This window comes from Oncorhynchus nerka, linkage group LG23, assembly GCF_034236695.1.
Source record: "Oncorhynchus nerka isolate Pitt River linkage group LG23, Oner_Uvic_2.0, whole genome shotgun sequence".
In the NCBI taxonomy this organism is placed as follows: Eukaryota; Metazoa; Chordata; class Actinopteri; order Salmoniformes; family Salmonidae; genus Oncorhynchus; species Oncorhynchus nerka.
In genome coordinates, this window is record NC_088418.1 from 601,815 (window position 1) to 623,269 (window position 21,455).

The 21,455-nt window shown below is 44.7% G+C and overlaps 2 protein-coding genes and 1 pseudogene across 3 annotated transcripts in view; 1 reads left to right on the forward strand and 2 right to left on the reverse strand.

The window, feature by feature from the left end:
• Positions 1–4,369, reverse strand: part of ntpcr (nucleoside-triphosphatase, cancer-related) — a 35,532-nt gene extending 31,163 nt beyond the window's left edge. Inside the window, exons 1-2 of one of the 2 annotated variants that reach the window (XM_065007764.1) lie at positions 4,249–4,369; positions 2,616–2,778 (exon numbers count right to left, since the gene is read on the reverse strand). In XM_065007764.1, coding sequence (XP_064863836.1) covers positions 2,616–2,778; positions 4,249–4,282 — 197 coding nt within the window. In that variant the 5' untranslated portion in view covers positions 4,283–4,369. The remainder of the gene's footprint in view (positions 1–2,615; positions 2,779–4,248) is intronic. The other variant, XM_065007765.1, reaches the window with a different exon arrangement.
• A 4,306-nt stretch (positions 4,370–8,675) lies between these two features.
• On the reverse strand, positions 8,676–13,961 carry map10 (microtubule associated protein 10). The gene is given in 5 exon segments (XM_065008437.1): positions 8,676–9,521; positions 9,622–10,900; positions 10,984–11,677; positions 11,679–12,259; positions 12,402–13,961. Coding segments are annotated over 5 exon segments (3,957 nt in total). The 5' UTR covers positions 13,695–13,961; the 3' UTR covers positions 8,676–9,411.
• A 676-nt stretch (positions 13,962–14,637) lies between these two features.
• Positions 14,638–21,455, forward strand: part of LOC115127021 (signal-induced proliferation-associated 1-like protein 2) — a 234,752-nt pseudogene continuing 227,934 nt past the window's right edge.

Here is a 21,455-nt window from a genome sequence, read left to right on the forward strand (position 1 = left end):
TGACTCTGTACCGTAATACCCTGTATATCGCCTCCACATTGACTCTGTACCGTAACCCCTGTATATATCCTCCACACTGACTCTGTACTGGTACCCCTGTATATAGCCTCCACATTGACTCTGTACTGGTACCCCTGTATATAGCCTCCACATTGACTCTGTACCGTAATACCCTGTATATAGCCTCCACATTGACTCTGTACCGTAATACCCTGTATATAGCCTCCACATTGACTCTGTACCGTAATACCCTGTATATAGCCTCCACATTGACTCTGTACCGTAATACCCTGTATATAGCCTCCACATTGACTCTGTACCGGTACCCCCTGTATATAGCCTCCACATTGACTCTGTACCGTAACACCCTGTATATAGCCTCCACATTGACTCTGTACCGTAATACCCTGTATATAGCCTCCACATTGACTCTGTACCGTAACACCCTGTATATAGCCTCCACATTGACTCTGTACCGTAACCCCCTGTATATAGCCTCCACATTGACTCTGTACCGTAACACCCTGTATATAGCCTCCACATTGACTCTGTACCGGTAGCCCCTGTATATAGCCTCCACATTGACTCTGTACCGTAATACCCTGTATATAGCCTCCACATTGACTCTGTACCGTAACACCCTGTATATAGCCTCCACATTGACTCTGTACCGTAACCCCCTGTATATAGCCTCCACATTGACTCTGTACCGTAACCCCCTGTATATGGCCTCCACATTGACTCTGTACCGTAATACCCTGTATATAGCCTCCACATTGACTCTGTACCGTAATACCCTGTATATAGCCCCCACATTGACTCTGTACCGTAATACCCTGTATATAGCCTCCACACTGACTCTGTACCGTAACACCCTGTATATAGCCTCCACATTGACTCTGTACCGTTACCCCCTGTATATAGCCTCCACATTGACTCTGTACCGTAACACCCTGTATATAGCCTCCACATTGACTCTGTACCGTAATACCCTGTATATAGCCTCCACATTGACTCTGTACCGTAACACCCTGTATATAGCCTCCACATTGACTCTGTACCGTAATACCCTGTATATAGCCTCCACATTGACTCTGTACCGTAATACCCTGTATATAGCCTCCACATTGACTCTGTACCGTAATACCCTGTATATAGCCTCCACATTGACTCTGTACCGTAATACCCTGTATATAGCCTCCACATTGACTCTGTATCGTAATACCCTGTATATAGCCTCCACATTGACTCTGTACCGTAATACCCTGTATATAGCCTCCACATTGACTCTGTACCGTAATACCCTGTATATAGCCTCCACATTGACTCTGTCTGTATAGCCTCCCATTAACACCCTGTATATAGCCTCCACATTGACTCTGTACCGTAATACCCTGTATATAGCCTCCACATTGACTCTGTACCGTAATACCCTGTATATAGCCTCCACATTGACTCTGTACCGTAATACCCTGTATATAGCCTCCACATTGACTCTGTACCGTAATACCCTGTATATAGCCTCCACATTGACTCTGTACCGTAATACCCTGTATATAGCCTCCACATTGACTCTGTACCGTAATACCCTGTATATAGCCTCCACATTGACTCTGTACCGTAACACCCTGTATATAGCCTCCACATTGACTCTGTACCGTAATACCCTGTATATAGCCTCCACATTGACTCTGTACCGTAATACCCTGTATATAGCCTCCACATTGACTCTGTACCGTAATACCCTGTATATAGCCTCCACATTGACTCTGTACCGTAATACCCTGTATATAGCCTCCACATTGACTCTGTACCGTAATACCCTGTATATAGCCTCCACATTGACTCTGTACCGTAATACCCTGTATATAGGCTCCACCCCCTGTATATAGCCTCCACATTGACTCTGTACCGTAATACCCTGTATATAGCCTCCACATTGACTCTGTACCGTAATACCCTGTATATAGCCTCCACATTGACTCTGTACCGTAATACCCTGTATATAGCCTCCACATTGACTCTGTACCGTAATACCCTGTATATAGCCCCCACATTGACTCTGTACCCTGTATATAGGCTCCCTGTATATAGCCTCCACATTGACTCTGTACCGTAATACCCTGTATATAGGCCTTCACCCCCTGTATATAACCTCATTATTCTTATTGTGTTACTTTGTATTTAGTCCACATTGACTCTGTAAATACCCTTTTAGGCCTTCTATATAACTCATTATTCTTATTGTGTTACTTTGTATTTTAGTCTACTTGGTAAATATTTTCTTCTTGAACTGCACTGTTGGTTAAGGGCTTGTCAGTCAGCATTTCACAGTAAGGTCTACACTGTTGGTTAAGGGCTTGTCAGTCAGCATTTCACAGTAAGGTCTGCACTGTTGGTTAAGGGCTTGTCAGTCAGCATTTCACAGTAAAGTCTGCACTTGTTGTATTCGGCCAACGTGGCCAATAAACCTCGATTTGATAAGTAACAATAGAGAATGTTCAATGAAAATGTTTTTTAAGTCCTGAACTTGGCTCAATCTGTGTCTGGGGAACCGGTCCTTACAGAAATAGGTAGACCATTTTGGTTGATTATGTAACGTGACTGAAACCTACCTGACTCTGGACAAGTTTCCTCTCTGTCCGGCCACAGTAACAACGTCGAAACCGACCCTGCGCCTCCCCTCCCTGACCTCCTGGGTGTAGAAGCCCTCCACAGACACACCCGAAGACACTATTACGTCACAGGCCTTCTGGACCAGGGTGGTCTTACCCACACCTTCACAATAGAAGAGGGTCGTGTCAAATCCCAAATGAAGTACTTTTGTCTTGTTGGGGCCTTCGAACCATGACTATCAACAGAAATGCAATATTTGATCATAATGTAAAGTACTGAGTCATGAATGGAGTTGTTTTATGTTAGTATTTGGCGAAGGGCACACCATTCACTTTACGGAGGAAATCAGGACACTCAGGATCTGCCTGGGATACACGTTGTCTCTAGTTAACACAGCCACAAAGTCATAATTCTGGCTAAAACCCTCCCATTTCTGAAAAATTATATTCTTAAAATGTGATTTTAAACCCAACCACACTGCTAACCTTATGCCTAACCCTATTGTTAAATTAAGATGAGAATGCAAACTTTTGTAGCTAATTTGGACTTTGTGGCTTTGGAATCTAACCCTAACCAGTGGAAACTGGGATGCACCAGAGAGGAAGAGGCGAAGCGAGAGGGTTTACTCACACCAAAATATGTCCATTTAAAGGAGATCATTCATTATTAAGCAAGTGAGGGGGGTTTGTATGGGGGGCAATGAGTGTCAAATTTTGTCAAATTGAAAATGAATAGCTATTTCAATACTTGAGGCTCATTTGATCTAATAGAAGTTGGTAATGCGGAGGTTCTTTCGAGTGTAGGACACGGATATAAGTTGATGCACATGACATCCCGGCAACTTTGAGAAAAAACACTTTATATCAGTTGTCCCTGTTGAAATCCGAGACGCCTATGAATATTCATTAGGCTAGCATCTCACTTGTCATCGAGTACAATTGTAATATCAACGAATATTCAAATAATGAGATGTATCCACCAATCCAAAGAGAAATAGGGTGAGCTTGACAGTCCAGTGTTCAGCTGGTAGTTAAAATGTAAACAACAAAATTACTAGAGCTAGTGTGTACTAATTAACGTATACTCGAGCTTGCGTGGTACTTAAAATAACGCCCAGGACCAGCGCTTTTGCACCGACTTGTATGTGTGGAGCACACTACACCCTGGAACAACACTACTGACTGACTGCAGACCAACACACGTCTCCAGGTTAAGCGCGCACACACACCATTTGAGATGTGCCCGCATACCATTTTGCCCAAAATATCCTGTAGGTGTGATCAAGGCCTGACAGTAATTATTTGTGCAAAATGGTTCGCAGCATCATCTGGATATGTGTGCAACAAAAGTCGAACATTCACCTTCTGCTCCCATTTCTGTCAAGCCGTCTGTGCATACAGTTTGAAAGGTCCAACCTATCTGCCTCTCAGCACAATGCTGCGTTCCATTGGAAATCAACACACTCAAGCGTCAGCTTATAAATAGTTTTAGGTATTAGCTGAACTACTGCTGTTACATTGTATTGGGTGGCATCATGTCTATAGCTAACGTTAGTTATCAGCAGTCACAACTTCACAGCGTTTCTGAACAACTTCCCGTCCCGTGCTGTCTTGCGTTGTGTTTTATACTTACCCGGAGGTCCGGTTAGGAAAACGTGTTTGATCATTTCTGATGAAATGTTCTGTATTCACTGTTCACTACTTTGCTTCTCCTCACATCCGTAAACATGAGAGCCGCACATGTGCAGATTGAATTGGCAGGACTCAGTTAGGGGATTATATTAATGAACCCGGTTAGCATGATTTCTTTCGATTTGGAACCGGGTGTGAGCCAGGTACTACGTTCTGTTCGACGGTCAAGTATGATTAGTATTCTGTGTTTTCACATGCAAAAGTAATTGCTTTTGATAAAATCGCTTTATCTGCCTTCCCAATGAAAACTACTTTGAAAATTCGAACATATATTTTATGGAAAAGAGATGTAGGTTTCTGAACGATATCCCCATGTTGCATTGTTGACAGATTACCGTTCGATTTGAACCCGGCGCGCCTCCCTCACTGATTTCGACCGGTCGCCCATGTGATGGGCCATAACACGGTTCAACACAGTTCAACCCGGGGCAGTTTAATCGAATCCCCTTATTGACATTCATCGGGCAGGTAATAGTAGAAGGGGGAAGAGAGAATAATCAATCAATACTAATTGGAAGGGGTCTGTGTAAATTTGAATCCAGGTAAAGCCGTGTGAATACTTTCTGAAGGCACTGTATGTGCGGATAAAGATGTTTCCACTGCTATTTCTTGCATAATGAATTTTATACACTCAAAATGATCCCATCATGTCTAGCGTATTTAGTTTTATCAACATCTGGAAAGTTTACCGTTAGATTTGCTGTTTCCATCAGGCCTGTCTTGACATTATTTTATCCGACATGTACTTTACTCACATAAAAAGGTTATTGGAACCAATTACACTCACTGGAGTATCTAACGTCTTTGAAAAAGCACCCGGGAATTGAGCCACACAGTGGAAAGTGTCATAATACCCATACAACCTAGCAGTCAAACAAGGAAATGGTTCCAATACTTTTTTCACCATACATTTTATCCATTGTGGATTTTAGAAACACTTCAAATCAAATCACAATTTATTTGTCACATGTGCCGATACCACAGGTGTTGACCTTACAGTGAAATGCTTACTTACCAACAATGCAGTTTTAAGAAAAAAAGTATTGAAGTATTTACTGAAGTAAAACATAAATAAATGAAAGAAAAATAAGAAAAATAACAAATAATTAAGGAGCAACAATAAAATAACAGTAACAAGGCTATATACAGGGGGTACCGGTACAGAGTCAATGTGGAGGCTATATACAGGGGGTACCGGTACAGAGTCAATGTGGAGGCTATATACAGGGGGTACCGGTACAGAGTCAATGTGGAGGCTATATACAGGGGGCACCGGTACAGAGTCAATGTGGAGGCTATATACAGGGGGTACCGATACAGAGTCAATGTGGAGGCTATATACAGGGGGTACCGGCACAGAGTCAATAGGGAGGCTATATACAGAGTCAGAATGTGGAGGCTATATACAGGGTATTACGGTACAGAGTCAATGTGGAGGCTATATACAGGGGGTTACGGTACAGAGTGGAGGCTATATACAGGGGGTATGCACAGAGTCAATGTGGAGGCTATATACAGGTGTACAGAGTCAATGTGGAGGCTATATACAGGGGGTACCGGTACAGAGTCAATGTGGAGGCTATATACAGGGGTACAGGTACAGAGTCAATGTGGAGGCTATATACAGGGGGTACCGGTACAGAGTCAATGTGGAGGCTATATACAGGGTGTTACGGTACAGAGTCAATGTGGAGGCTATATACAGGGTGTTACGGTACAGAGTCAATGTGGAGGCTATATACAGGGTGTTACGGCTATATACAGAGTCAATGTGGAGGCTGTTATACAGGGGGTACCGGTACAGAGTCAATGTGGAGGCTATATACAGGGTGTTACGGTACAGAGTCAATGTGGAGGCTATATACAGGGGGTACCAGTACAGAGTCAATGTGGAGGCTATATACAGGGGGTACCAGTACAGAGTCAATGTGGAGGCTATATACAGGGTGTTACGGTACAGAGAGTCAATACCGGCACAGAGTGGAGGCTATATACAGGGTGTTACGGTACAGAGTCAATGTAGAGGCTATATACAGGGGGTTACGGTACAGAGTCAATGTGGAGGCTATATACAGGGGGTACCGGTACAGAGTCAATGTGGAGGCTATATACAGGGGGTGTTACGGTACAGAGTCAATGTGGAGGCTATATACAGGGGGTACCAGTACAGAGTCAATGTGGAGGCTATATACAGAGGTATTACAGGGTACAGTACAGAGTCAATGTGGAGGCTATATACAGGGGGTACGGTACAGAGTCAATGTGGAGGCTATATACAGGGTGTTATACAGGGGGGTACAGAGTCAATGTGGAGGCTATATACAGGGTGTTACGGTACAGAGTCAATGTGGAGGCTATATACAGGGGGTACATGGTACAGAGTACCGTTACGGTACAGAGTCAATGTGGAGTCAATGTGGAGGCTATATACAGGGTGTTACGGTACAGCGTCAATGTGGAGGCTATATACAGGGGGTACCAGTACAGAGTCAATGTGGAGGCTATATACAGGGTATTACGGTACAGAGTCAATGCGGAGGCTATATACAGGGTGTTACGGTAGAGAGTCAATGTAGAGGCTATATACAGGGTGTTACGGTACAGAGTCAATGTGGAGGCTATATACAGGGGGTACCGGTACAGAGTCAATGTGGAGGCTATATACAGGGTATTACGGTACAGAGTCAATGTGGAGGCTATATACAGGGGGTACCGGTACAGAGTCAATGTGGAGGCTATATACAGGGTGTTACGGTACAGAGTCAATGTGGAGGCTATATACAGGGGGTACCGGTACAGAGTCAATGCAGACTTCTCGTGGTCTTCTCCACATGGCCAGACTTTTCATGGTCTTTTCCACATGGCCAGACTTCTTGCGGTCTTCTCCACATGGCCAGACTTCTCGCGGTCTTCTCCACATGGCCAGACTTCTCGTGGTCTTCTCCACATGGCCAGACTTCTCATGGTCTTCTCCACATGGCCAGACTTCTCGTGGTCTTCTCCACATGGCCAGACTTCTCGTGGTCTTCTCCACATGGCCAGACTTCTCGTGGTCTTCTCCACATGGCCAGACTTCTCATGGTCTTCTCCACATGGCCAGACTTCTCGTGGTCGTCTCCACATGGCCAGACTTCTCACGTTCTTCTCCCCATCCTTGAAAAATGCCTTAAGTTCTGAAATAGACACCAAAGTCAACATACTGTACAAACAATTATCTAGGCTAAGTAATACTGTACAACATAATTAGCTAGCTAGCTAAACAACTAGCTAGCTAAATTGTAGTCAGTGGCTAGCTAAACAACTAGCTAGCTAAATTGTAGTCAGTGGCTAGCTAAACAACTAGCTAGCTAAATTGTAGTCAGTGGCTAGCTAAGACATGGAAAGGGGATGGAAGATGTTCAACACTTGATTAAATGAATTGCAATACAGCACATGTACTCATCATGGATTGGGTAAAGGTCACGCTGGTGAACATGTACAGGAGCTTTCTGCGGGAATTTGTAGTCTTCTTGAGGTCTTCTCTGTTTCTAATCAGCATTTCAACAATAAATTGAGGAGACTTTATTGATAAAAGTCACCTTGTCCGAGAATGACACGTTACTCAAAATGTCACGCCAAGATAAGCCTTCACTTAATCTTAAGTGTTTGTCAAATTCACCCAGTGAAAAATGTTTGGTGGAAAGACGATTGGAACCATTTCTGTGTTTGACCAGTAGGTTTTATGGGTATTAGAACACCGTGGGACTCTATAGGCTACCAGTGCAGTAAGTGCCACTGACTGCTGGTCAGCTTTCTTGACTTGGACATTCATTTTTGCCAACACCTGGCTAACCTTTGTTTAACCAGCTGCTCTTAGGCTTGGAGTTACCTTTCTATATAATACGCTATGTTAGAGTTTACCCTTCCTCTTCCAATTATAACGTGTTAGAGTTTACCCTTCCTCTTCCAATTATAACGTGTTAGAGTTTACCCTTCCTCTTCCAATTATAACGTGTGGAGGTCAAAATAATTATCTAACAAATCTATTCATTTTAAAATGTTGATTACTTCTGCTGTCTATAATCATTCACTTGATAATAAGACAATTTGTTTTTGTTAATATATAATGGTCCCTGGGTTGCCGGTTTACCTAGGAGGGGGTAAGAAAAGGTTGAAAAGCCCCCTGCTCTAAGTCAATTCAAACATATCCCCACAGTATTCAGGAGATCCATGACTGAGGGTAGGCATCAAAATATCTCTCTACCTGCTCCCTTTGGCATTGTGTAGTAGCCTTGTGGACTTGCATATATTGAATGGTATTTTCATGCACAACTTAAGTAGTATGTAACTCATCAACACACATTTAAATTATTTTCACAATTGAATGTATAGATAAAACAGAAGCCTTTTAATAACTTGGGAAAGACATTTTAAACTAAAACAGTCTTGCTTTTTGATAACGTATTCATATTAGGGAATTCCCAAACCCGCTCACACAGTTAATAGTCTAACATGGAAGTAAATTATTCAATTAGCCCTTTGAATTTATGAATGATTGACACAACATTACTTTCAGTTTAGTCCAATTAGCCCTTTGAATTTATGAATGATTGACACAACATTACATTCAGTTTAGTCCAATTAGCCCTTTGAATTTATGAATGATTGACACAACATTACATTCAGTTTAGTCTAGTGCCGTACAGAATGAGATATTAAAATGGGAGTAACCCGCCCGTCCAAATTCAGAATGACTAACAATATCTGTCTCCACACCATTGCTCTATCAGTAAACCAGATGTGGACTATTTCAGGGCCCATATGTATCAAGCATCATGGTCTGTGTTTACACAGGCAGCCCAATTCTGATATCTTTTCCACTAATATGTCTTTTGACCAATCACTTAGGATCTTTTCCATATCAGATCATTTTCAGAACTGATCTGATTGGTGAAAATACCAATTAGTGCGTATAAACACAGCATTAGAGTAGGAGAACTGGTTTTGCCTTTAATATCACAATTAGGATCATATGGACAGGGAATATCTGACCCTGGATCAGCAGCACGTCCTTGAGATGCTTGATACATGTGTCCCTAGGAAGCACATTCTTCATGTGGGTCTTCTAGAAGGTGTATCCAGGGAGCTTGTTAACTACCAGCTCAGAGACATGTTGCTACTCATTACTGAACCCCAGAGAACCCAGTTCATCTATAGCTTCTTTAGCTAGCTCTCCTGCCTCCTCAGTTAGCTAGCTCTCCTGCCTCCTCAGTTAGCTCCTCTCCTCAGTTATGTCCTCTCCTCTCTCCTCAGTTATCTCCTCTCCTCAGTTAGCTCCTCTCCTGCTTCCTGTTAGCTCCTCTCCTGCTTCCTGTTAGCTCCTCTCCTCTCTCCTCAGTTAGCTCCTCTTCTATATATTCAGCCTTGTGGGACTCAGGTGAGGAGTTGTACTCAGTAGAGATGCAGGTGTCTACAGAGTACCCCCTGTCCTTAGTGTGGATGGAGTCAGTGTGGGTGTCTATAGAGTACCCCCTGTCTGACCCCCTGTCCTTAGTGTGGATGGAGTCAGTGTGGGTGTCTACAGAGTACCCCCTGTCTGACCTACTGTCCTTAGTGTGGATGGAGTCAGTGTGGGTGTCTACAGCGTACCCCCTGTCTGACCCCCTGTTCTTAGTGTGGATGGAGTCAGTGTGGGTGTCTATAGAGTACCCCCTGTCCTTAGTGTGGATGGAGTCAGTATGGGTGTCTATAGAGTACCCCCTGTCCTTAGTGTGGATGGAGTCAGTGTGGGTGTCTATAGAGTACCCCCTGTCTGACCCCCTGTCCTTAGTGTGGATGGAGTCAGTGTGGGTGTCTATAGAGTACCCCCTGTCTGACCCCCTGTCCTTAGTGTGGATGGAGTCAGTGTGGGTGTCTATAGAGTACCTCCTGTCTGACCCCCTGTCCTTAGTGTGGATGGAGTCAGTGTGGGTGTCTATAGAGTACCCCCTGTCTGACCCCCTGTCCTTAGTGTGGATGGAGTCAGTGTGGGTGTCTACAGAGTACCCCCTGTCTGGTGCTCTGTCCTTGGGTTCTTTGGGGATGTAGCCAGTATGGATGTCACGGAGTTGGCTTGATGCTCTAAGACTCTCAGAGAAAGACCCCTTGGCTCCCTGAGACCAAGTGCCACCAGGCCTGTTGGTTGAGGTTCTTCTAGCCCCAGAACCAGACCTCATGGCTCCTCCACTACAAGGTCTTGCTGCCAGCTGAGTTCTAGAGTGGACTGAGTGTATGGATGCAGGCGTGTCTCCAACACTGTTGTCAGAGGAGACGCTAAGGACTGAGGCCTGGGTACGAGGTCTGATGACGTGTGTGTTCATCAGGGAGCGCTGGGGAGACGTCTCAGCTTTAACAGGAACAGGAAGAGGCGGAGCCACTCTTCTTCTCTGGCTTCTCTCTGAGACACTGGAGCCGTCAGAGTTATGGTCACCTGACACTCGGCTCCTCCTCTTGTCCCTGGTCCCACCCCCAACAGGCTCAGGGCTCCTCCCCCTAGTCTTCCCACGCCCAACAGGCTCAGGGCTCCTTCCCCTAGTCTTCCCACCCCCAACAGGCTCAGGGCTCCTCCCCCTAGTCTTCTCACCCCCAACAGGCTCAGGGCTCCTCCCCCTAATCCTCCCACCCCCAACAGGCTCAGGGCTCCTCCCCCTAGTCCAACCTGAAACAGGTTCAGGGCTCCTCCCCCTAGTCTTCCCACCTCCAACAGGTTCAGGGCTCTTCCCCTAGTCTTCCCACCCCCAACAGGCTCAGGGCTCCTCCCTAGTCTTCCCACCCCCAACAGGCTCAGGGCTCCTCCCCTAGTCTTCCCACCCCCAACAGGCTCAGGGCTCCTCCCCCTAGTCTTCCCACCTCCAACAGGTTCAGGGCTCCTCCCCCTAGTCTTCCCACCCCCAACAGGCTCGGGGCTCCTCCCCCTAGTCCTACCTGAAACAGGTTCAGGGCTACTGAGAAGGTCAGTTGAAGGTGAGAACCCGTCACCATCAGTAGGGTCTAGACTGCTGAAGTCATCCAGGTATTCTACTGCCCCCACACTGTCCAACCTATCACTGCTGGAGGCTGAGTGGGGGTGTTTGAGTCTGGGGCTTCTTCTGGTGTCTGACATGTGGGGCTTGTGGCCAGAGTCTAAAAGGTGTGGTCTGGGTTTGGAGCCTCTTGGAGTCTCATCTCCGTCTCCTCCGCTGTCAGAGTCAGCATGGTCGTACTCTCCACTCCGTAACACCTCCTCTGTGTGATCAACACTGGGAATATGCACCCACAGTTTACTGTGACTGTCCTGCTTGGAATGGGATGATGGTTTCTGTTTTGGTAATCTTTGTGAGGAGTCATCTCTCTTACAGTAAAACTCCTCTGCATTGACACTAGTTGTGAATGTGTTTGTTAGTTCCTGCTGGGTTCCTGTTGAGATGTTTCCCTGCCGTCCACGGTCTCTGTCTCTGTCTCTGTCTCGGTCGGTCTCGGTCTCGGCTACTTATCGAAGTCACAATGTCCTCATTTAGAATATCATTCCTATTGAGTAGCTTCCTCCCATCTATAGGTTTATCCGTTTGTCTCCTAGTGTTGTTGGACTTCCTGCTATGACCCTTGGTCTTGAGTGTCTGTTTGTCTGTCTGTTGCTTTCTGCACTCACGGAGGTGGCATTTCATCCCACAAGGTTGAACCTGCTTCATTCTTAGGCGGAACGTTTTTGTCATTCCAAAACCTAACTTCTTCTTGGGAGAGGACTTGGACACTGTATTGCCACTCATTGTATTCTCCCAGTTTGTTTTTCTGATAGAACTTTGTGTGGTAGTGCTGCATTGTTCCTGAAGAGGCCTGTTCTTCACTCTGGGGCTAGGTCCGACCCATAGTTCGGGAACCACTGGGCAAGGAGACTGCCTGCCTCTCTGTGGTGATGTTGTGGTGTCTCGTAGGCCCTGGGACTGAGGCCAGTCCGCCTGTCAGTATCACAATCACCTTTATTCACCAAACACATTCACATATACACAGAATTTGACTTGGCCAAATGCCAGCAATAGACACAAATATACAGCAGAATAAAGACAGAAGAAATGACACAATGTACATACAGTATCATACCTGTCCATTAGAAGGCTCTGTCAGTGGCCTGTAGATCCATGCTAGGTTGGGGTGGACTGAGAAGAGCTGCTGTAGCTGGGTCTGACTCTGTCCACTCAGCTGGGCGAGCTCAACTAGCAAGGTGTTCAATAGAGGGAACGGTCTCAGAGCCTCCCCTAAGATAGATGCCGTCTGCTGGGGTTGGTGCTGTCCCCTCTCTTCCCTGCCTCTAGACTCCATAACCACATCCTGTCTCTGTCTACACCTGTGGTCTGTAGCAGGAACCTGTGTCTCACCAGGTGTCTCCTCATTCCCCGAGTCCAGATCCTCTACCCTGAGAGACTCCATGTCTAACACCCTGTAGTGGCCTGGTTCATTTTCCTGTTGTTGTTCTACAGAACTGCTGTAGTAAAGAGGTGGGGGCTGAACACAGAGGCTTCCCTCATCATGCTCCTCATCGATAGCAGCCACTCTGAGTGTTCGGTGATGCTGCTTGCTTCTAGAATGTTCCGTTTGAGTGCCAGTTGAAACTGGAACAGTCTGCCGTGCTTCTGACACCACTATCTCACTGGGCTTGTCATTTATATGAATATTCTGATAAAGGACCTTGGAAGGCCTGTTGTCAATGTCCAAGTCAAGTGGTTGCATCGTTCCTTTCCCACGATCGACCTGTAAATGTTCTATTGGTTTCATAGATTCCGTCCCGTGTGTAATACCAACTGGCAATACCCTGTTATCAGGTATATGTGGTAATGAACTACTTCCCAGGCTGAACAGACTATATCCCAAAGAAAGAACACCTATTTTCTCTCCCATGAGATTAAATAAATCAACAAGTCCTTTCTCTCCTTGGGAAGAGGGTGAGGAGATACCATGAACCTCCACATCACACCTGATACAGTCTATCAACCTGACCAGAGACACCATCGAGCTGCCTATCAACGTGGGAACCTCTCCCCTCATATCCAGGACCACGGCATGCAGAGGAGTGTTAGATATATGGGTGTGGAGGGAGTCCAGGTGGGTTTTGAACAAACACGACTTGCCTTTGTTGAAAGGGTATTTAAACGTGTCGTGGGCTTGATAGAGCTGGTTTTCCTTCTCACTGTCCTCGTCCTCATGGTGCCGTTGATCTAGCAGTGGAGTAGACGTTTCTGATTGATAGATGAGCAGAGTTGGGAAGTCCAGTAGTCTCACACCGAGGGCTAATTCATCTGAATAATTTAGACATTTTCTGGTTTTGTCTATTCTGATATATTCCACCAATAGTTCGAAAGAAAAGAGAGTTTCGTTGTTATTTAATTGCTCTGTCATTGTGCCATTGCGACAGGTGTCCGAGCAACAAGAATTTTACGGCTTCACTCTCAGCCCAGAGTTGCCAGTGATACCATTCTGAATGGAGATCCCTCGTTGAATGAATTGGTTAAACATCAATCAGACCCCTTAGAAAGAAAACAACGTTTGGTTTTTGTATAATTTACGAGAGAATCACAGCTGAAATGGAGGAGAAAATCCGTAAATTAGCCTGTCAGCACCGATAACCCACAAGCTTCTTCAGCTCCGTGGAAACAAACTGGTGTCCGTCACGCATCTTTTATGTCATGTGATGCCAGAGGATTCTGGGAATAGTAGTTTTCAGTCCTGACCACGTAAAAATGGTGAGTAATGTTACATTAGCAGATTTATTAGGAGTCATATTGAGCTACAAATGCACACTAATAACACATTTAAAAAATATATAACTAACTATCTATACTAATAACCTAGGAAATGTATCCTTAAAGCAAATAATATAACACAATAGAATAGAATATAACTCAATATCCTTTATGGACAAATAGCATAGAGAAAAATGATAGCATATTAGAGACTTAATTTGACCCTATAGTATTGTTTTTATTTCCTTGATAAAACAAGTTGGAGCCATTTTCCTGCAGCTCGCCAGTTGGTGCCACTGTGGGGCTTTATTCAGAGATAGGCTATGATATGCCGATTGCTTTAAATAAATATATATATAAATATGTAATGTCTATTATCCAGAATATAGGGCTATTCCATTTGGGCCTGCTATTTTGTGCCTTATTCTCACAACCAGAGATACATCTTCGTCAGTGTCACACATCGCCGTTATTCTCTCTTTTCACAGTATAGACTTCAGTGACTGACTTACAATTATTAACAAATAGATTTCCTCTGTTCTCTTCTCCGCTTGTGTGTTTGGCTGGATCTCTCTATTCCCACAAATCATCACATTAAGGAAGGCGGAGGGAGGAGCTATCCGTCAGCGGTGGCACCCTGCTCTGCTCCGCTGTCATCGCGGACTAAAGCGGTCTCTAGATGGATATCACACCGAACAGCAGCCGGAGAGAGGAGAGAGAGGGTCTATGGAACTTCACACGCTGGAGCGTTTCTGTGGATGAACACGGTTTAATCAGTAGACAAGGATAATAACCGTCTCGTCTATTTTCCCGGATATTAGCCTATTCTTCTGCTGCTCAAGTGAAAGGTAATGGCACAGATGTTCTTCCTACTGTTCTCCCCAATAACGGAATAACGCAATAGTGTGTCGGGGTATGTTCTTCCTACTGTTCTCCCCAATAACGGAATAGAGTGTCGGGGTATGTTCTTCCTACTGTTCTCCCCAATAACGGAATAGAGTGTCGGGGTATGTTCTTCCTACTGTTCTCCCCAATAACGGAATAGAGTGTCGGGGTATGTTCTGACGTCCAGGTACAGCTCCGCTATTATAGCCCTCATAATTGTATTGTCCGTCTGTAGAAACAAAATGTATGACAGTGTTAGTGGGGTAGTGAGACAACTTGTCCGAGACATATTGTTGTTTGGTGTAATTATGTCTAGACTATGATAATCCCAGTCGAAAAAGCCATTGACAGAAACCCAGAGTATAATCGTGGTAACTTTTTACACACCACAGTGAAAGTTTCCAGTGCGCAAACTGGTGTGATCTACTGCTTCCACTATGAGCAGACAGGCTTGTTAATTACAACTATTTGACAGATGATTTGATGCATCTCTACTACACACAGAGTTTAGATGCGTTGCTTCCCAGTAGTAGAATGAGTTTCCAGATGTACAGTACAGAGAGCCATTGTCCTAGCGATCCTTTGTTGAGGTTGATGATAAAACCATATTTCATGTCCATAATGGCTATAGCCTATTATCACTTAATAATATCTTGGTTGGAGATTCTCACTTGGAAATATATTATTCTAAAGTATTGTGAATAGTATACTATACCTGGTGTAATGTTTGTCTCTCAGCTGGTGGTATCTTTTATTCTATGGTGGTAATACTTCCCTGAGACAGACAGGGGGCGATGAAGACCTCAATCAATGTCTGACATCATAGCCTACCTACCTGCAGTCCCTCATACTACTACTCTACTCACAGGTTGAGACCCAAATGGCACCCTATTCCCTTTTTAGTGCGCTAACCTGGACCCACAGAGAACTCTGGTCTAAATAGTGCACTCTATAGGGAGTAGGGAACCATTGGGATGCATCATAGTCTCAGAACAAAGACCAGGTGTATATCAGTAAACAGGAATGTACCAACCTAGTTCTTTACTGTTGGTGTTCATCAGTAAACAGGAATGTACCAACCTAGTTCTTTACTGTTGGGGTTTATCAGTAAACAGGAATGTACCAACCTAGTTCTTTACTGTTGGTGTTCATCAGTAAACAGGAATGTACCAACCTAGTTCTTTACTGTTGGTGTTTATCAGTAAACAGGAATGTACCAACCTAGTTCTTTACTGTTGTTGTTGATCAGTAAACAGGAATGTACCAATCTAGTTCTTTACTGTTGGTGTTCATCAGTAAACAGGAATGTACCAACCTAGTTCTTTACTGTTGTTGTTGATCAGTAAACAGGAATGTACCAACCTAGTTCTTTACTGTTGTTGTTTATCAGTAAACAGGAATGTACCAACCTAGTTCTTTACTGTTGGTGTTTATCAGTAAACAGGAATGTACCAACCTAGTTCTTTACTGTTGGTGTTTATCAGTAAACAGGAATGTACCAACCTAGTTCTTTACTGTTGGTGTTCATCAGTAAACAGGAATGTACCAACCTAGTTCTTTACTGTTGGTGTTTATCAGTAAACAGGAATGTACCAACCTAGTTCTTTACTGTTGGTGTTCATCAGTAAACAGGAATGTACCAACCTAGTTCTTTACTGTTGGTGTTTATCAGTAAACAGGAATGTACCAACCTAGTTCTTTACTGTTGGTGTTCATCAGTAAACAGGAATGTACCAACCTAGTTCTTTACTGTTGGTGTTTATCAGTAAACAGGAATGTACCAACCTAGTTCTTTACTGTTGGGGTTTATCAGTAAACAGGAATGTACCAACCTAGTTCTTTGCTGTTGGTGTTTATCAGTAAACAGGAATTATTTTGCAGCTATGGCCTTTTTATTGCCTTACCTCCCTAATCTTACTACATTTGCACACACTATACATAGATTTCTCTATTGTGTTATTGACTGTACATTTGTTGATCCCATGTGTAACTCTGTGTTGTTGTATGTGTCGAACTGCTTTGCTTTATCTTGGCCAGGTCGCAGTTGTAAATGAGAACTTGTTTTCAACTAGCCTACCTGGTTAAATAAAGGTGATCTGGTCTACCTTGCTAAATAAAGGTGATCTGGCCTACCTGGTTAAATAAAGGTGATCTGGCCTACCTGATTAAATAAAGGTGATCTGGCCTACCTGGTTAAATAAAGGTGATCTGGCCTACCTGGTTAAATAAATGTGATCTGGCCTACCTGGTTAAATAAAGGTGATCTGGCCTACCTGGTTAAATAAAGGTGGAATAAATAAAAGGGCCTTGATCAGGGAGGTGGCTAAGAACCCGATGGTCACTCTGACAGAGCTCCAGATTTCCTCTGTGGAGATGGGAGAACCTTCCAGAAGGACAATCCTCTCTGAAGAACTCCACCATTCAGGCCTTTATGGGTGAGTGGCCAGATGGAAGCCACTCCTCAGTAAAATGAACATGACAGCCTGCTTGGAGTTTGCCGAAATGCACCTAAAGGACTCTCAGACCATGACAAAACAAGATTCTCTGATCTGAAGAAAACAATATTGAATTATTTGGCCTGAATGCCAAGCATCACATCTGGAGGAAACATGGCACCTTCCCTACGGTGAAGCGTGGTGTTGACAGCATCATGCTGTGGAGTTGTTTTTCAGTGGCAGGGATTGGGAGACTAGTCGGTATCGAGGGAAAGATGAATGGAGCAAAATACAGAGAGATCCTTGATGAAAACCTGCTCCAGTGTGCTCAAGACCTCAGACTAGGGCAAAGGTTCACCTTCCAACAGGACAACGACCCTCAGCACACATCCAAGATAACGCAGGAGTGGCTTCGGGACAAGTCTCTGAATGTCTTTGAGTGGCCCAGCCAGAGCCTGGACTTGATCCCGATCTAATATCTCTGGAGAGACCTGAAAATACCTGTACAGCGACGCTCTCCATCCAACCTGACAGAGCTTGAGAGGATCTGCAGAGAAGAATGTAGGAAACTCCCCAAATATTGGTGTGTCAAGCTTGTAGCATCATACCCAAGAAGACTCAAGGCTGTAATCTCTGCCAAAGGTGCTTCAACAAAGTATTGCGTAAAGGGTCTGAATACTTATGTAAATGTGATATTTCCGGTTTTTATTTGTAATAAATTAGCAAAAATTTCTTGTTTTTGCTTTGTCATGATGGGGTATTGTGTATATATTGACTGGGGGGAGGGGGACACACACACAATTGAATCCATTTTAAAATAAGGCTGTAACGTAACAAAATGTGGAAAAAGTAAAGAGGTCTGAATCCTTTCCGAATGCACTGTAGACAGTTTGAGGGCAGTCTGGTTGTTCCTACAGGAGTCTTTTTCTATGCTCCAAAATGGCACCCTATTCCTTTTAAAGTGCACTACTTTTAACCAGATCCCTCTGGGCCCTGATCTCAAGTAGGGCACTATGTAATGAATATGTTGCCATTGGGGACACAGCCCTGTTCCCTTGGCTGAGAAGGTAAAGAAATGTAATGGTGCTATAATGTTGTTTAACCTTCAGTTGTGTATCCCTCTCTTTTCTTCCTGTGGGAAGTTTATTCTACATAACCATTACATTCCTAATAAAGGAAATAAATAGGCCTCTCTTCTCAATGAGCCTGTAGTAGTAAGGGCTGTAGACAAAACAACAAGTAGTGGAAATTACAGAAATCCATAACAAGCAAGTGTTATGCTATATAAAGACCTTGTTCGGAAATCTCTCAGAAGCCTGTCAACTGACTCCTGCTCTATGTGCCATTTTAACTGAATGGATGGATGAATGAGTGGATGGATGAATGAGTGGATGGATGTAGGAAGGATGTAGGAAGAATGATTAGATGGGTGGATGGATGAATGAGTGGATGGATGTAGGAAGAATGATTAGATGGGTGGATGGATGAATGAGTGGATGGATGTAGGAATAATGATTCGATGGGTGGATGGATGAATGAGTGGAAGGATGTAGGAAGAATGATTAGATGGGTGGATGGATGAATGAGTGGATGGATGTAGGAAGAATGATTAGATGGGTGGATGGATGAATGAGTGGATGGATGTAGGAAGGATGATTAGATCATCATGAAGGGCAGAATGGATGGATGGATGTATGAAGGATGAATGTAGGAGGATGGATGGATGTAGGAAGGATGGATGTAGGGAGGATGAATGGATGGATGTAGAATGGATGAATGTAGGAAGGATGAATGTAGGGAGGATGAATGGATGGATGTAGAATGGATGAATGTAGGAGGATGGATGGATGGATGTAGAATGGATGGATGGATGTAGGATGGATGGATGTAGGAGGATGAATGGATGGATGGATGTAGAATGGATGGATGGATGTAGGATGGATGGATGTAGGAGGATGAATGGATGGATGGATGTAGAATGGATGGATGGATGTAGGGAGGATGAATTGATAAATAGGTTATGGTTAGGAGGGTTAGGCGGGTTAGGAGGGTTAGGAGGGTTAGGCGGGGGTTAGGCGGGGTTAGGAGGGTTAGGCGGGTTAGGAGGGTTAGGCGGGTTAGGAGGGTTAGGCGGGTTAGGAGGGTTAGGCGGGTTAGGAGGGTTAGGAGGGTTAGGAGGGTTAGGAGGGTTAGGCGGGTTAGGAGGGTTAGGAGGGTTAGGAGGGTTAGGCGGGTTAGGAGGGTTAGGAGGGTTAGGCGGGTTAGGAGGGTGTAAATAAGAGACAGCCCGTTAACAACAGCAACATCATATGTTTGTAAAGGATTAATCAAATGAAGCTTTATTTTATAGAGAACATTTCAGACATGAAATGCAACACAATGTGCTTCACAGGGAAAAACAAAAAAACAATGAAAATAAAACCTGAAATATTTACTACACAACAAACAGAGGATAAAAACAAAAGAATAACAATAAAAACAGAACCACCAAAAAACCCTGAGGAAAAGCAAAGCTACAAATATCTATTTTAAACATGTCCACAGTTTCGTCCCCCTCAGGTTCTCTGGCAGGTTGTTCCAGAGGCTGGGGGCATAGTAACTAGAGGCTGGGGGCAACGTAACTAGAGGCTGGGGGCATAGTAACTAGAGACTGGGGGCATAGTAACTAGAGAGCAAAGTAACTAGAGGCTGGGGCATAGTAACTAGAGACTGGGGGCATAGTAACTAGAGGCTGGGGGCATAGTAACTAGAGGCTGGGGGCATAGTAACTAGAGACTGGGGGCATAGTAACTAGAGACTGGGCAAAGTAACTAGAGGCTGGGGGCATAGTAACTAGACTGGGGGCTAGGGGGCATAGTAACTAGAGGCTGGGGGGGCATAGTAACTAGAGACTGGGGGCATAGTAACTAGAGGCTGGGGGGCATAGTAACTAAAGGCTGGGGGCATAGTAACTAAAGGCTGGGGGCATAGTAACTAAAGGCTGGGGGGGCATAGTAACTAAAGACTGGGGGCATAGTAACTAGAGACTGGGGGCATAGTAACTAGAGGCTGGGGGCATAGTAACTAAAGGCTGGGGGCATAGTAACTAAAGACTGGGGGGCATAGTAACTAGAGGCTGGGGGCATAGTAACTAGAGGCTGGGGGCATAGTAACTAAAGGCTGGTGGCATAGTAACTAAAGGCTGGGGACATAGTAACTAGAGACTGGGGGCATAGTAACTAGAGGCTGGGGGCATAGTAACTAGAGGCTGGGGGCATAGTAACTAGAGACTGGGGGCATAGTAACTAAAGGCTGGGGGCATAGTAACTAGAGGCTGGGGGCATAGTAACTAAAGGCTGGGGCATAGTAACTAGAGGCTGGGGGCATAGTAACTAAAGGCTGGGGGCATAGTAACTAGAGGCTGGGGCATAGTAACTAAAGGCTGGGGACATAGTAACTAGAGGCTGGGGGCATAGTAAAAGGCTGGGGGCATAGTAACTCAAGGCTGGGGGCATAGTAACTAAAGGCTGGGGGCATAGTAACTACAGGCTGGGGGCATAGTAACTAAAGGCTAGGGGCATAGTAACTACAGGCTGGGGGCATAGTAACTAAGGCTGGGGGCATAGTAACTAAAGGCTGGGGGCATAGTAACTACAGGCTGGGGGCATAGTAACTAGAGGCTGGGGGCATAGTAACTAAAGGCTGGGGGCATAGTAACTAAGGCTGGGGGTAACATAGTAACTAAAGGCTGGGGGCATAGTAACTAAAGGCTGGGGGCATAGTAACTAGTAACTAGGCTGGGGGCATAGTAACTAAGGCTGGGGGCATAGTAACTAAAGGCATAGTAACTAAAGGCTGGGGGCATAGTAACTAGAGGCTGGGGGCATAGTAACTAAAGGCTGGGGGCATAGTAACTAAAGGCTGGGGGCATAGTAACTAAAGGCTGGGGGCATAGTAACTAGAGGCTGGGGGCATAGTAACTAAAGGCTGGGGGCATAGTAACTAAAGGCTGGGGACATAGTAACTAGAGGCTGGGGGCATAGTAACTAAAGGCTGGGGACATAGTAACTAGAGGCTGGGGGCATAGTAACTAAAGGCTGGGGGCATAGTAACTCAAG